The sequence below is a fragment of the Eufriesea mexicana genome, unplaced genomic scaffold (genome assembly GCF_001483705.2).
Source record: "Eufriesea mexicana isolate 0111107269 unplaced genomic scaffold, ASM148370v2 scaffold76, whole genome shotgun sequence".
NCBI classification, from domain to species: Eukaryota; Metazoa; Arthropoda; class Insecta; order Hymenoptera; family Apidae; genus Eufriesea; species Eufriesea mexicana.
Genome location: NW_016908289.1, coordinates 2,782,052 through 2,794,069, shown reverse-complemented (window position 1 = coordinate 2,794,069; position 12,018 = coordinate 2,782,052). Strand labels below are relative to the sequence as shown.

The window sequence follows — 12,018 nt, the reverse complement described above, 5'->3', positions numbered from 1 at the left end:
AATTAAAAAAAAAAAAAAAAAAAAGTATTGAGATACTTATTACTAAGAATTATTAATTGCATTTTTGTAAAATGTTCTGTTTTATGATATTTGACATACTATTTATGAAAACTATTTATGTAAAAATATTTACATACTATTTACGAAAAAAATAAGGTACGATCTTAATTTGTACTGAGTATTGCTGGCTGTTTCTGGATATCGTTAATAATAATTTTTGTAAAATGTTCTGTTTTATGACATTTGACATACTATTTACGAAAACTATTTATATAAAAATATTTACATACTATTTACGAAAAAAATAAGGTACAATCTTAATTTGTACTGAGTCTTGCTGGCTGTTGCTGGGTATTGTCAATAATGGTTTATTAAAACTTATAATTCTTTTAAATATTTGAGATATTAAAAAAATATAGTGGTAATAGATTAGTAGAGTTGTAGTTAATAATCCAAACTGAAACTCAAAATTAATCAACAATTTTTTCCATTTCGTACAATTATATTGCAGAAGTTAGGTGGTTGTAACAAAATGGTATGTTGGCGATGCAATACATTTTTTTGCTGGTTATGCAACACTATTCTTCATCGTGATAAACCATACGAACATTTTCATGATATTAGTTCCAAATGTTTTAATATGTTATATTATGGTATACCAAATCAAGATGATGATGATGAAGAAGATGGTGTTTATATTTATAACCTACATTATCCAAATTATGAATCGGAGGATGAAGACTTCTTCGAGGAAATGTAAAATTGAAAGAAAATATGACATTTGGAAAATTAACAATTACTCTTATCACTTCTTTTATGAATGTTCTGCTATGACAAAAAATATTCAGATTAAAATTTTGTTTGTAATTCCTAAGAATTTTTAGCGCTGCTGTGTATTTATACATATATTTGTGTCTGTACAAAGAAACGTATAATAAATATATTCACCAATTCATTATAGAAACATTAATTAATCTTGAGTAATAATTTTATAAACACTTTCTATAAAATATTAATATATATACTTGTTTTAAATTTTTGTTGAAATTGGAAAAAATATATTAAAATATATTAATAAAAAATAATTATACAACATAAATGGTCTAGGGTTTTAGAATTTAAAAACATGCCATTGCTGATGATAATCTATTCCTTTATTACAAAAAAAAAAAGATATCAAAACAGTCATAATAATCAAGCTATTTAGTACTCTTCGGCACCTTCTCCTTCACCTTCGGCGGAATCCATGCCAACTTCTTCATAATCTTTTTCAAGAGCTGCAAGATCCTCACGAGCTTCAGAAAATTCACCTTCTTCCATACCTTCACCGACATACCAATGGACAAATGCTCGTTTAGCATACATTAAGTCGAATTTATGATCAAGACGAGCCCAGGCTTCAGCAATTGCGGTTGTATTTGACAGCATACAAACAGCACGCTGCACTTTGGCGAGATCACCACCAGGTACTACAGTTGGCGGCTGGTAGTTAATACCAACTTTAAATCCAGTTGGACACCAATCAACAAATTGAATAGTACGTTTCGTTTTAATTGTAGCAATCGCAGCATTTACATCTTTGGGTACAACATCGCCTCTGTACAACATGCAGCAGGCCATATATTTTCCATGACGAGGATCGCACTTCACCATTTGGTTGGCTGGCTCGAAACACGCATTTGTAATCTCTGATACAGAGAGTTGTTCATGATATGCCTTCTCTGCAGAAATGACAGGTGCATATGTTACCAAGGGGAAATGAATTCTGGGATAAGGTACTAAGTTCGTCTGGAACTCGGTTAAGTCAACGTTCAGTGCACCGTCAAATCGCAAAGAAGCTGTAATGGAGGACACAATTTGGCCAATCAGTCGATTTAAGTTAGTATAAGTAGGTCTTTCTATGTCTAAGTTACGGCGACAAATATCATAGATGGCTTCATTGTCAACCATAAATGCACAGTCGGAATGTTCAAGAGTGGTGTGCGTAGTGAGAATTGAGTTATATGGTTCAACAACTGCTGTGGAAACTTGTGGAGCAGGATAAATGGCAAATTCCAGCTTCGATTTTTTGCCATAGTCTACAGAAAGACGTTCCATTAAAAGGGAAGTAAATCCAGAACCAGTACCACCTCCAAAGGAATGGAAGATGAGGAAACCTTGAAGGCCAGTACATTGATCAGCTAATTTGCGAATTCTATCCAGTACAAGGTCTACAATTTCTTTTCCAATTGTGTAATGACCACGAGCATAATTATTAGCTGCATCTTCTTTACCAGTAATCAATTGTTCTGGATGGAACAATTGACGGTAAGTACCAGTACGTACCTCATCTGAAAAATAATGATTATTTTAGATACCAATTTGTAACATATAAAAATCTTCAATTTAATGAAATCTGACAGTACTAACCAACTACAGTGGGTTCCAAGTCAATGAAGACTGCCCTAGGTACATGTTTTCCAGCACCAGTCTCACTAAAGAAGGTGTTAAAACTGTCATCACCTCCACCAATGGTTTTGTCAGATGGCATTTGGCCATCAGGCTGGATGCCATGTTCCAAGCAATACAATTCCCAACAGGCATTACCAATTTGGACACCAGCTTGCCCAACATGAACTGAGATACATTCACGCTAACATAAAAAGTATAAAATTATAAAATATATAAAATATTAATTATTAAATATTTGCAATTTATAAAAATTAAATATTAAATGATATATCTATTTATTTAACAACAACAATAATAATAATTAATTTTCTTAATAGCAAAATGTTAACATTATAATGCTCGAAGTTCAATGAACTCAATTGTTCAGACATGAAAAAAATCGAATTACTACAATTCGAGCTATTACGAAAATAAAATGTTTACGTTTTCATTGTTTAGTTTTACAAAATAAAAAAATCTTGTTACTTTTAAGAGAATATAGTGCAAAAAAATATTCAAAACCGGCTTAATTCAGAACAAAGTTGGAAGCCGGCCGGCATTTAACCGTTACAAAATGGCTACCTTCCTTTCAGCAGTGTTTTAAAATCTTTTAAGTTTCCTTCAATATTCTTTGAAAAAATTAAAACTTACCATTTTGTAATGTAAAGTAGACTTTCAAAATTCTTGAAAAAAAGAAGTAGGAATGGACGTAGGACGTAAAAAGTTGGCTAAAGCAAGTAATGAAGCTTTCGCTAACAACTATGGTACCTCTGCCCGATATTCGTTAAACGAATGCACAGCTAAGCACTAGGTACAGCCATTTATACCCTCGGTAGGCACATCGTCAGTGTGCGCTGATTGGTTGTCGATGGCCTCATTCCCTTTCCTGATTGGTCTTTTTCGACCGCAGCACCCACGACGCCTGAATACACAGTCCTTGTACGGAAAATATAGTCCCCATATTAACGACATAATCATTTATTTCACTGCCACTAATGACGATATATTTATTTGTTATTGTGTATTTAATTATTAAAGAAAGGAATTTTCTGGTTAAAGCACCTTAACAAAGTTTAAAAAAACTAAAGATGTTCTTTATACAAAAATGTAGTTGTGATACACGACGGTTTCTTCCATATTTGGATTGTGCATTCTGATTGGTGACTCACGTAATTCGTGTGTCCTCCTTGTAACAAAATGTAATCCAGCAGCAATTTTCTTGCGAAATATCTTAAATCTAAAGATATTATTTGAGAATATCGATTAAAATCTTAAAAAGTTACTATCTTAGTTTCTATTCTTTATCACTTATATCAATGGTTTCATATTATAGATAATATAAAATAAATAAAACTGTGTATATTATAATAACTGATAACTTTTTGGTTATTTTATAATATGTATTTATGTACATATGTATATTTAATGTTTGGAATAGTAATTAAATTTATACATCGATGAAAGTATAAGACTTTTGGGTTTATAAAATATAGTAAATCGAATAGCATTTTGATCGAATTATATTCACTCACGTTTCTTTTTTAATTTTTCATATATGAAATTTACAACCATGTATGTATATTATATTAGATATGCAACGTATCTCTACATTGAAATGTTATAATTCACAGAAATATGTTCATTTTTTTATATTTTAACATGATATTATTGTAAGTAATATTATTCAATATCGACATATAAATATACATTTAAAAAAAATTGAAAAATTTTTAATTTGGTCAGGTATACAGGATTTTAAAATATTTGGATTATATACACCCATGTTAGGTATTGATCTTGTCTCCGTATACCGGGTGTCCTAGAAATGTGATTGTAACTAAAATTTCTTAGTCATTAAAATTAACATACTGTAAATTTTAGCAATTTTATTCTCCATTATTTGGAACAAAATATACTAACAAAATTAATAAATTGAAATATTAAAAATAAGAAAAAGAAGTACAGAACAAAGAAATTTAATTTATGGACATTGAAATATGTAATTTACTAATACCACTTATTTTAAACAAAATTTAGACATATATAAACAGTATAGAAAAATAAACGTAGACATTTTAATACCATATGCATGGGATTTAATTATATTTGGAAATAAGTAATAAAACTTAGCTGCATGTTGTCTGTAGAAACAAGAATGAATCTCAATTAAAATTTTGCGAGTACAATCTTAATTTAAAAAGAAAAAAGAAATGTAAATCGAATTAATGAAGTATATAATAATTTATTAGCAATTATTGATAGTGACAAAAAATGTTATTTTGTTATTAGAACTATAACATAAAATTGAAGCAAGGAATGCATCTGAGATTGCCTCGTAAACTTTGGTAGATTGATTATATGATGAATTGTAGTTGATCTACTTCCTGCCCATGAGCACAAACCGTATCTGCTCTCTATTCTTGATTCTGCGATCTCACCTTACTGTGGTTTTTGACCTCTTTAGAGTTTTGTGTCTCTTTTGGTCTTGTAAAATCCTTTAATCGTAAAAGCATACAATAAATATAACTGGAGGAATAATAAAGCAATTTAATCAATATAAAAAGGCATATAAACTTAAACCAAAATTAGAAATTACGCTTATTAAAATAGTGAGGTTATCTTAAGAACGCAAAGAATATATCTGGCAATTATAATAATCTTTTATGTGTGGTACATCCTAATTAAAATACATAACTTAAATTAAAAAATTCATACTTTGTTAACCTAAATTTTTAAAATACATTCTTGATAACAAATATTATAAGTCTTAATGTTATTTAAATTTTTTATTCGTAATAATTTCAAAATTTGGGTAAAAATTTATGACATATCGTGTACGACGAATTTTATTAATTTTTAACCATGTTTATTGATAACTATATTATTGAGATTAAGTTATGAATTTCTTCTTTTAATGTACGTTTATTGAAGAATTATAAAATAAGAAACGGTACAAGTACTTCCCATGTCACGGTTGGAGGTAAGTTGTAGCTATTCTATAGCATACAGCCACTCTTAGAATATATACTTTAACCTAGCCAAGAGGAATTTCTAGAAATAACATGGCTAAATATACGTGTGTATACATGCAATCAAATATAATTTATTTTAGTTACAAATTATTAATTATAATCTATTTGTTTAAATTTTACTCAATAATTATTTATTTACATAATTTCAAGCTTAATTTTCAATACTAAAATTCAGATGTTTTTAAGAAGAATATGTTATTCGTATTTTATATTTGAATTACATAGAAAGTTAGTTTTGCGTATCTTTGTAATCGTAGCTGAAATATGGCTAATTCAAAATATTTTTATATCATAAGGTTACATATTACTAATTCTCGACACAATATAGAGTATATAGTAATAATAGTTGAAATTACCATGTGTGGTACAACTAAAAACAGTTGATTTATGTATATAAGGTAGGGAAGCTTGCTCAATTATGTACGATAGATAATAAGATAGGATGAACACGCAATTATAGCCGATATACAGTAAAGTAGAAAAGCACGTACCTATAAGTGATAGACAGTAAGGTAGGGAACATGTGCAATTGTATGCGACATATAGTAAAGTAGGGAAATACGTGCGACTATACGCGACAGATGGTAAGGTAGACTAGTGTATACTAGTATATATACAACAGACGTAAGAATGAAAACACGTCAGTCAAAAAGTCGACAGATATATAATTAGTAATATTTTAAGTTACGATTAGCTATAATTTCAATATACAATTGAAATATATTTTGCACAAGTCTTATTATAAATTAGTACTCATTTATTTAGCTTACTTACTTTAGAATGCTCCTGTACACGTTTTTAATCGTGAACTTACAAGCTCTAATTAATATCATCGAATATAATCACTAACTGCAGACTTGTAATACTATTGTAAGCTGAAAGAGTTAATTAACCTTTGTCTCTGAAATGTTTTAATCACTAGAACAATAGTCATCAAATACGAAAACTATCTATCGTATAACAAATTAATATTCAATTTTAACAAATTTTTCGAATATATATAGTTTATTGCTTTATTAAATTGAAATTGATGAATATTTATTGGAATATTGAGTTGTACATTTCATTCATTTAAGTGATATTTAGGCGATTTTTATACGAATGAACGTGTGATATAAAAATGCACTTCTGTGGTAAAACATAAGTTGGTTGACTCAACTACATGTAGGTAAGTAGAAAAGTTTGCATCGGTATACACAGTAACTCCTATAAACTTCTATGAGAGTTAGTTATTCAATTGAAAGCAATTTTAAATTTCAGATGGCAGATCCATCGCTGCTTAAATATATGTTGCTAGGTAACAGTTTCAAAGTAAACATTAAGTAAATGGAGTTGAATAAAATAATAAAAGTATATTAAATACATTCAGATTTTTGTGATTAATTTATAATTATCTATTAAAAAAAATCACCACCTTTAATTTGTATAATAATAATAATAATATGTCGGACGAGGATATCGATTTCGTCAAAGGATATGCACGACATAATGAAATTAAAAAAGAACAAAATTTAAGTCTTTATTATGTATATCCTATTATAGATGAAGTTTCAGAAACGAATGTTCTTACTAATGACATAAAAAATCTACGAAAATTAAACCAAGAAGGTATATTAGTTGAAGATGGATTATATGCTTCTGATAATCCATTCATTTATAATGATATTGAACTTTCCGAATTTAGTAATATAAATATATTAGAATACGATTCAAAACGTAAATTTTCTGGTAAATTGCTAGAAATTGTAATTCGCGAAGTAAATATTAATACTTTGACTGATCAAATAGATTCTATTGAAATTACATCTGTCTACTTGTTATTCAAGAAAAAAGTTATTTGTAAAGCAAATAGTCCTTTTAATAGAAAGTTACATAAATTATTAATTAAGAACTCTGAATTCAATAATCTTTCAATACAAGTATATACTAAAAGTGGTCAATCTAGCATATTACCATTACCACTACCAAAATGTAATATTGAAAATCATAAAGTAGACATAGACTTTGCAATAGGTAATAAATTTGGTAGAATACATGCTGGAACAGTAATATGTACAATTACTTTAAGTAACTATGGTGAAAATGAACAGAAGTCATGTACAATTTATCCTTATAAATTAAGTAATGATCCAAATGATCCACAAAATAGTATGTCTCTATTGAGGCCATCAAAAAGTGTTTATAAAAAGCAAGTAAAATATTTCTTACTGGAAGAACCAGTACTAACTTTTGACACAAATTTAGAAATTGTCACTCTTAAGAAAGTTCAAACAGAAGAAACAAAGTTACCAGATATAGTCATAACGGAACAACCTGCATTTTCTTTACTGAATATATCATTTAGAAACCTATTCCAAACTAAACATCCATTAGAATTATTATCTGGTACCCGCAGACATCAAGCAGTAGGAAAGACAGTTTTGAGTGTTACTATTTTACGTGGTATAGAAGTACCGATTAGAGAAGAGTCTGCATTAGTTCAACCATTTGCAGAAGTTGAATGGGGTAATACAATACACACAACATGTATAGCAGAAGGTCCAGCACCAGTATGGCAACAAACAATGTATTTTGAATTGCCAAGACAAAATGAAGAACATTGTATAAAGTTTCGTTTATATGATGAACATCCTGTTTGGGGTCAACAATGGCTGGGTGAAGCTAGAATTCCACTTGAATATCACAGAAATTACCAAGAGCTTGAACGATGGATTGTATTGTCTCCTTTATTTAGTCCAAGTTTATTATTTGGATATATACAAGCTAGTCCTGGCCAATCATGTACTCGAATTTATGTTCTGATTAAAATGGAACATCCAAGTACTGTAAAGTCAATTGAAAGTACTACTATAAATACATTATTGAAAGGAATTCAACGATGCCTTGTTACATCATATAAAATTAATGGTGTGGAAAGTCCAAAAGATGCTGCAAGATTAGCAATGCTTTTACCATCATTACCTAATCATTATGGACCAATTACACCACGTCAAACATTAAACATGAGGAAAGTAGATCACTATGGAAGAGCTGCTTTATTAGCAGTATTATTACAAGGCCTAGATTTACAAACATATGTTTTATTGGGTATGTAAAAGTATTATGTAGAAATCTTTTAATTATACCAATTTATGGTTAAATCTTTAAATGAATTTATATTAAATAATAGGTTCTTCTCAAATAAGTAAATGGACAGCATTTGTTCTAAGCATTAGTGAAAATAGAATATATACATTATGGGATGCAGAAGTTGGAAACTACTATAAATTAGATGATAGTTATTGTCCTTTAATGAAAGTATCTCGTTTAATCAATCATTCTGGTGTTAGTATAATTGTTACCACATCTATTTAATTAAAATAATATTTGTACTGATCATTCTAAATAACATCCTTTTAGATATGGGAAAATTTGCAAAAATCTATTCTACCTCATAATCTTAAGTATGACGTGAAATTAACTAAAGAATGGCGATCTATTGATGGCAATACTTCAGTGAAAAATGATCATGCTGTTCAAGTATTGGAATTAAATATTACAGAGCAAGAATTAACACAAATTAAAAAGACCGCTATGGATATAGAACAATCCTTAAAAGATAAACTAGCTCATTGGCGCAGTACAATTGGTTTAACAACAATTTTTAATCGACATGCAGTAGCGATTTTACGAAACTTTATGTCTAAGATAGAAGCCACTTCGGAAGTACAGTTAGATAAGAAAGAGTTGAAACAATTGTACAGAGCTTACCACGTTCATGGTTTTATTTTAAACCAACGTGAATGTCGCATTGATGATTTGAGCGAACATTTACGAGCAACGAAGATTTACAATATTAATGGGCCAATTGAATTTGCTGTGGTATGTCAGATGCAACCTTATATTGGGAAAATTTCCTCGATTTGGTTGGCTGTTATCATTCTTAGAAGTCGTGAATAGTTATTTATAAATTAATATTATCTTTTATATTGAATGATATATTAAGCAGAATTTAATATTTACTGGTTATATTTATTTGTTACATATTTGTGTATTAGATTAAAATTAATATTACAATATTTGTAAAGTAAGTTAGTTATTTTTTTTATCACACTCAAATTTTGTAAAAGATATTTGTTGTTTTTTAATACGAATTATTACATGAATATTTTTATTAAAGTTTCATATATAAAAAGGTATATAGTAAAAAAGTATATAATTAAATATTAAATTTTTTAAAAATACAATAAATATAAAATGAGGCTTCAATAAACAAGCTAATAATCATACTAAATTGTCATATGATAGTATAATTTTCTTTTTTATTATCGAATCGTTTAACTTGACAATATATAATAATTGTATATGTATAAGATTCAAAATCTATAATACAGTTTCGCTTATAACAAAAGTTAATAATTGTAAATATATTGTCATTAATTATATTATCTTTTTACAAAAGCTGAAACTCTTATAATTTTAATTCTTATAAATCCAATATACATTTTTTATAAAATTTGTTCATACAATACAATAATTCCTGAATAAGTGGTCGTGAAATAGGTTTGCTAATGATTAATGAATCAGTATAAATTTTGAATACTCAGCGAATGTACACTCATTCATTAGAAGAAATTAGAATTTTCATACTTTTAATTAAACGTTCAGAAAATTATTACTGGCATGTATTTTTTTGATAAAAATGAATTCAAATATAATCCAATTAGTATTTTTTCTTCTATTTTTCTTTATTCAATAACATCGGTAATTGAATAAAATTGCATTTATATTCATTTTTATTAGGAAATTTTCGATTAACTATTCGTAATAATGCGATGAAGATGCTTCTGAAAATATAAAAAAGTCAAATTTCCATTAATGAATGATTCAGTAAATCTATGAAATTTATTGTTTTGTCACCAATCGAATATCACTTGTTACTGTTTACAATAATTTACAGAAAAGAATGGTAGGCCAATATTACGAAATTTTGATCAGATAAAATTCAGTAATACTTATTCAGAGACTATCATATTTAAGTGAAATTTAATATAGGAGACATCCTTATAGTAAGAAATATTTTAGTCTGATTTTAATAATTATACATAATGACAATATATAACATAATACACTTTTATAATCACTTTTCTATCTAATTTTATTATTTGCTGGTTCGTTTTTTTTTCTTATATCATTGTAAAGGTATGACGAACAAATGTTGTTGGAAATAAACATAATGCAGTGGTTGGTTTTTTGCATTGCGCAGCAATGCTCTTTTTATAACAATTGCAATGTTTTTTACATATTGCGACAGTAATAAAACGTATTAACAATATTTTATTGCCTAATAATTTTAGACGTAGTTTAAATAAAGAAACATGTGTAAACAATACTAATTAATTTTTACAAACGATCATGATCATATATTTTGTACATCATCTTTCGACTTGAAACCGGATTTAAAAATTTTTGCGATAGTAATTTTATGTACGAGTCTTTATTTGTGCGATAATATTTAAATTTTCGGAAAGTTCTGTATATAAAAAGTCTTATTGTTTTGATAATTTTCGTTTGAACGTATAAAATTTCTCGCGCGTAATTAATATATTACGTGCATTTAATATTTGTATGTAAAATATTAATTGTAGAAAAATGTTTCATATAAATGTTTATCTAACTTATCAGTATCTTACCAATTGACATAGTGAATCAGTTTTTGTTTCATATTAAATTTAAACAGAAGGACGATTAGTTCTACTATTTAGTTTCGTCTAATCAAATATCATTGTGTATGATTAATAGCAAATATTTTGTATTATTTCGAAAAAGTCATATTCGCTAAAAACTATATAGAATAAAAAAAAATCACATACAAAGACAATATTAGACATGTAACTGCAATATTCAAATGAAATTTTGTATAACTTTATAATAAGGATTCATGATCGTATAGAATATCATTTTCCATTTATTCAAATAGATTGCAACAATATTTGAATATCACGGTATAGTATTATGTAGACGTCAAATGTGCAAATGTTGGTACAGCCTTACGTGACCATCATATTTGAATTCTATCCTTAGAACTACTACGAGAAAAAACTAAAGACAGTTTCTGACACGACTGGTTTACTTTGTTTCTTTCTTTATACAAGGCAGATTTTAACCATCGGTCACAGAAAAATCGCTTAGTTTAAGCTTATGCAACGTTATCGTAATCGATCACTCTGGATCTCATGTATTCCGCCTATTGACGACTAAACGGCTAATGTACTCGACTAATTTGTATTTACAATACCTTAGATCAGCGATCCGCCGAACTTTGTGCTGCTGATCCAAGGATAAAAAATCGCAGGCCGATAAGTTTAAAGTCGGGATTACGTCAGTTCGTTAAAGAAATATCGGATTTTTCTATGAAATCCGACTTTCCTGTAATGGTATAGTGTATTGAGTGTCGCTCATCACGAGCGAAGCGGCAGTTGCAGTAACTAAAAGTTTTAATCAAATAGATTCTGGTATCAAGACATCATTACCGATTGCATGAGATTTTCATGAATTTCTGTTCACTTTCGTTTTA

General features: G+C 28.2%; 3 protein-coding genes across 3 annotated transcripts in view; 2 read left to right on the top strand and 1 right to left on the bottom strand.

Annotated features, from left to right (window-relative positions):
* Positions 1-766, top strand: part of LOC108555121 (E3 ubiquitin-protein ligase RNF14) — a 2,651-nt gene extending 1,885 nt beyond the window's left edge. The window contains exon 4 of the mRNA XM_017910643.1: positions 512-766. Coding sequence (XP_017766132.1) covers positions 512-760 — 249 coding nt within the window. The 3' untranslated portion in view covers positions 761-766. The remainder of the gene's footprint in view (positions 1-511) is intronic.
* A 366-nt stretch (positions 767-1,132) lies between these two features.
* Positions 1,133-3,208, bottom strand: LOC108555122 (tubulin alpha-1 chain). The gene is made up of 3 exons (XM_017910644.1): positions 3,082-3,208; positions 2,410-2,632; positions 1,133-2,330 (listed from the first exon to the last, which is right to left on the bottom strand). The coding sequence occupies exons 1-3, from the start codon at positions 3,082-3,084 to the stop codon at positions 1,204-1,206; spliced, it is 1,353 nt and encodes a 450-aa protein (XP_017766133.1). The 5' UTR covers positions 3,085-3,208; the 3' UTR covers positions 1,133-1,203.
* Positions 3,209-6,904: 3,696 nt separating this feature from the next.
* On the top strand, positions 6,905-9,401 carry LOC108555119 (coiled-coil and C2 domain-containing protein 2A). The gene is made up of 3 exons (XM_017910641.1): positions 6,905-8,549; positions 8,632-8,786; positions 8,862-9,401. The coding sequence occupies exons 1-3, from the start codon at positions 6,905-6,907 to the stop codon at positions 9,399-9,401; spliced, it is 2,340 nt and encodes a 779-aa protein (XP_017766130.1).
* The last annotated feature ends 2,617 nt before the right edge of the window (positions 9,402-12,018 follow it).